Source organism: Epinephelus moara, chromosome 24 (assembly GCF_006386435.1).
Source record: "Epinephelus moara isolate mb chromosome 24, YSFRI_EMoa_1.0, whole genome shotgun sequence".
In the NCBI taxonomy this organism is placed as follows: domain Eukaryota; kingdom Metazoa; phylum Chordata; class Actinopteri; order Perciformes; family Serranidae; genus Epinephelus; species Epinephelus moara.
In genome coordinates, this window is record NC_065529.1 from 6,719,029 (window position 1) to 6,723,541 (window position 4,513).

General features: G+C 42.6%; 1 protein-coding gene and 1 long non-coding RNA gene across 2 annotated transcripts in view; both read left to right on the forward strand.

Annotated features, from left to right (window-relative positions):
- The window catches only part of LOC126386786 (uncharacterized), a 2,956-nt gene extending 2,085 nt beyond the window's left edge, over positions 1 to 871 (forward strand). Inside the window, exon 6 of the long non-coding RNA XR_007569534.1 lies at positions 739 to 871. This is a non-coding gene — a long non-coding RNA (uncharacterized LOC126386786). The remainder of the gene's footprint in view (positions 1 to 738) is intronic.
- Positions 872 to 3,269: 2,398 nt separating this feature from the next.
- LOC126385462 (putative nuclease HARBI1) lies at positions 3,270 to 4,283 on the forward strand. Its single transcript, XM_050037192.1, has one exon. It carries the CDS (start codon positions 3,270 to 3,272, stop codon positions 4,281 to 4,283), a length of 1,014 nt encoding a protein of 337 aa, XP_049893149.1.
- The last annotated feature ends 230 nt before the right edge of the window (positions 4,284 to 4,513 follow it).

Genomic DNA, 4,513 nt, shown 5'->3' on the forward strand with positions numbered 1-4,513 from the left:
TTACTTTATGTCCGACCGTGAGGATGTACCATTGTTTGCTAGCTTGATGCTAATGACAGTAACGTTAACTCAGCGGGTTGACAAAGTGCCTCTGCTGTTTCACACCATCATTTCCCCCTTTTACTCTGTGTGGTAACATCCCTAGAGGAAATATTAAAAACGCTGGGGTGTTGTTGTCCTACAGTTGTCTACGGCAGCAGATCGTTCTGTGTTTCTACTGGTCAAAGTGACGGCTGTGATGGGAGAATTGGATCTCAGTGAAGGGCAAGAGACAAAAAATGTAGGCTTAGCGCCCTGTGGTCCATTGCCCAATAGGAAATGTAGAATACTCAAAAGTACTTTAAAAGTGCTTGAGTTACTTTTCTCAGGGAGTAACGTTGGAAGTACTTTTAAAGTAACTGAGTTACTTTACTCAGGGAGTAACGCAGTAAAGTAACTGGTTACTTTTTTAGAAAGTAACGCAGTGACGTACTTTGATTACTTTTAAAGTAACCCTTACCCAACACTGTCAGTGAATAACCTCCTAAGCCCTATGATAAGCTATTATGGAAAGGCTTAACTATACATACCAGTGAGCAGTGATAACTAACATGTCTTTGGGGTCATTGGGTGGGAACCTCCTTTCACCAGTGTTTCGTCTAGTTGGTCCCACGACACCTCCAGGAGGCTAGACAGTCGCTGTGTTCGAAACCATCCACTCACTCACTCACTATTCCCTATTTTGTGTTTACTATATAGTGCACTACATGGGGAACAACTGAACGAGATTTCGGACACTAACTGAAATTTTCTGAACGTCGTTGTGTCAGTAGCTGTGCCGCATACTCCTGTGACGCAAGTGGACGCGCCGCGCATCATGTAAACAAACCAGGCGCTTTGAGGATGATCAAACTGTATGGTGGTTGTACTTTTTGTTAATAAATTGTTGAAATGTCAATGGTGTGGACATTTGGTTTTGTCAGCTACAGTTGTGTGTCTGCATTGTAAGCTGTAATAGCCCACGATAGTGCACGAGCTACAAGTTACCTGGCTCGTGCGAGCTAAGTGGCTATTGTTAGCTCGTGAGCCAACGTTACCGGCTAGCATCCTATTGGTTTCTTTTCTTTTTGTGTATTAAAATAATGATTCCGGTGACTGTTTGGATGCTGCTGACCCAAGTCCTGCTCCTCAGGCAAAGGCGAAGGCAAATGTATCTTAGGCGTTTAAGGTGCCTTTTGTTGATTCGCCGACGTCAACTGGTAATTAGCCTAAAAAAATCTAAGCTAACATGCTAGCTGATATAAGCAAACTATTGGCACAATTAATTTTCTTAACAGTAGTTATCATGGTCAATATTTTAATGGTATTAAAATATATTAAATATTAGTATTAATATATTAATGGTATTTAATGGTGACCACAGAATGAAATGGAAATGTCCTCGATTTTTATTTCATTCATCTAGTCACCTTAACTCAAAAGTATAACAGTACTATAATGTATATCTTACATTACCATTGTATTTATAGTTGGCACATCATGGATAGAAGTTATTCCCTGTTTTGCTGAGTACCCACTAGGCAATTACCCCCTGTGAAATACGATCCTGGCAATAATGTAACAGTTTTCTTGAAACTTTGATTAAACTCTTACATATTAACTTATATTAGTTTCAATGATTGACTGGATAATTATTAAGTAACCAGTTATTATATTAATCACCTACTTTGGGTTATCATGTTTGATTCATCAGTTTGAATACTTCTGATTCTGATTCCAGCTTGTTACATGAGTGTTTTATGGTTTCTTATGCTCTCTGACAGGGAAATAAGTATCTTTGGGTTGTGAGTAAAACTAAACATTTGAGGATGTCCGCTTCTTTGTTTTGTTTTGCAACTTTTTAAAACAAATAATGGAAAATACCTGTTGCAGCCCTAATTTCTATACCCTTAAAGGAGCTATATGTAAGAAATATAAAGCAAATAGTCATAAAATCATCCTAATATGTCACAGAGACTAAGGAATAATGTTCATATAACATACTGATCTCACCGACAACAATAATACAGCCAGAATATTTGCATTTAAAAAATTTTTTTACGTTCTGCAAATCTTGTTTATGTTTTGAATTTGTGTTTTGGCCTGTTGCGCCACCCACCGCCGTCTACCAGTCACATAGTCAGTAGAGTCTCAGCATCAGTTACAGTTACGACTGAGCTACAGCAGCACGGCAAGCAGCATTAGCAGTGTCCCGGTACATAGCATTAGCAGCCAGCTCCTCATGAGCTGTATCCTGGCAGCAGCATTAGCATCAGAGAAGCCGGACTTGCTCGAATGGTCCGCTGGAAAACCGAAGATCAAGGACGCGGCAACGCGGCCCTGCCACAGCAGCCGCCCGTGGGCAAACAAATCAGTCTCCAGCGTGCCACTGTCCAGCAACCTCGAATCTGTAGGGGAGGGGGGGCGGACACGACTCGCGGCAGTATTTTAAATTTGAGTGCAGTAACCGTTTTGGCCACATTCTTACATACAGCGCCTTTAAACATTGACACTTATATTTAGAAATTTAACATTTCAATCAGGAAAGACAAATATGAATTCTACAAATATTTTATTAATTAAAAACAAGAAATATAAATTTGCCAAAGGCTTCCTTAGGAGGCAGGAATCAGGAAAACAGTCTTCCCCGTCAAGGGAATCCTTCTGGAAGGATCTGGAGATGACAGCAACTGCAAAACACAACACAATACACTATTGTGACAAGAACAGAAACAGAAAATCACATGTATATACTTAACACTTATGGTTTGCCTTGCACTAATTGGATATCAATAGTGGGGTTAGTATAAGAGAAACATTGATGTGGTAGGCAGTGTATCCTAAGACTTTGATCAGATTCAAATGAAATTTGCAAATTGTGAAATATATCTTGAGGATGAAAAATTATCCAAAACCATGTGTATAAGTTGAACAGTGGGGCCGCAATTAAAGAAGACCTTAAATCCTCCCACACACTACACATCACTGGTTCTGGTCCTCATCCTGCCAAGCCTTTTGTTGTGTTGGAGCTGTCTCCAGTGGTTGTGAGCGGGAGAAGGGCTTCTCCTTTCAGAGCTGTGTCTGTGTGTTTTTAACAACAAAAAAAGAGAAATGGTTTTAAATGTCTTCCTGATTGAAATAACATCATACTCAACCAGTGCAAATTTAATAAGTTACCAAAATAATATTTAACACTAAAATGATGTTCATTTTAGCTGGAACCCCAGACCTACTGCCGCCTTAATGCCACCATGCCAGTCCTTCGCCTTTACTTGGACGGGGAGGCAGACCCAAAGCCAGACTACCATCTGACCAGGGCTTCTCTGGAGCACCTGATGGCAGTCACCAGTAGCCAGCAGGACCATGGATGGGGCCACTATCTTGAGGTGCTAGTATTTGTGTTTTGGCTTGCCAGTGCCACCTCTTACCGTGTTGTGTCACGGAGCTTTGACATACCCCGTACAGCAGTCCACGATATGGTCCACAAAGTCTCCAAAAAGCTGCTCAAGATTAAAAATCAGGTAAATTGTTTCCCATCTGCCGCTGAGCTGGAGGACATAGGAAACAGATTTGCTCGTCTTGCAGGGTCCCCTGCGTTCTCCAAGGTAGTGGGCAGTATCAATGGTTGCCACATTAGAGTAAAACTCCCGTCTGTCGATTCTCAGTGTTACACCAATCGGAAACTGTTTCCATCAATCCAATTACAGGCAGTCTGTGACCATCAGGGCAAGTACATGGCCATTTTCACCGGCTACCCAGGATCTGTCCATGACTCAAGGGTATTGAAAAACAGCCCAATATACACCAGGCAGCTGTATCCACCCCAAGGTTTTTATATCTTTGGGGACAGTGGGTACCCTTGTCTCTCTGCCCCCATCACCCTTATCACTCCCTACAAGGAGCCAGTCCTCCTGGCAACAGCCCGATGGTTCAACCATCACCACACCAAGGCAAGGTCCATCATCGAGTGCTCGTTTGGCAGCATGAAAACTCGCTGGAGAGCGATTTTCTTGAAGGCACTGGAGGTAAAACCAACCTTCTCACCAGATGTCATCGCCTGTCGCACCATACTCCACAACATTTGCCTGTCAAACGGTGACATTATGGAGCCAGCAGAGAAGGTCCTCAGGCCTGATGATAATGTGGATGAGCCACATCACCACCTGGATCAGCAAAGTGGGGAGCACATCAGGGAATGCTTGGCAGCAGCTGTCTCTGCTCCTGATGGTCCAGTGGCAGCTCTGGAGGACCACGATAACTACTGAAAATGGAAAAGATAGTCTTGCCACCGGACAATCAGAGATCTGGGGACACTCCTTTCTAAAGTGTGTTTAACACACCGGCGAAAACGGCCGGCAACAAAGCAACGCCTCTTGCATTTTTGAAAAGGACACGCCTTCTCGGAAATATGCGCTCCTCCTTTTCTTGTCCGCAAGGAAACAAACACACAGAGAGCTTGAAAATCGATGCCGAGAGATTTAACTCCGTTTTATCA

What these genes read in the sequence shown, in the direction of transcription:
- LOC126385462 (XM_050037192.1), top strand. Translation starts at nt 3,270, where the DNA reads ATGCCAGTCCTTCGCCTTTACTTGGACGGGGAGGCAGACCCAAAGCCA.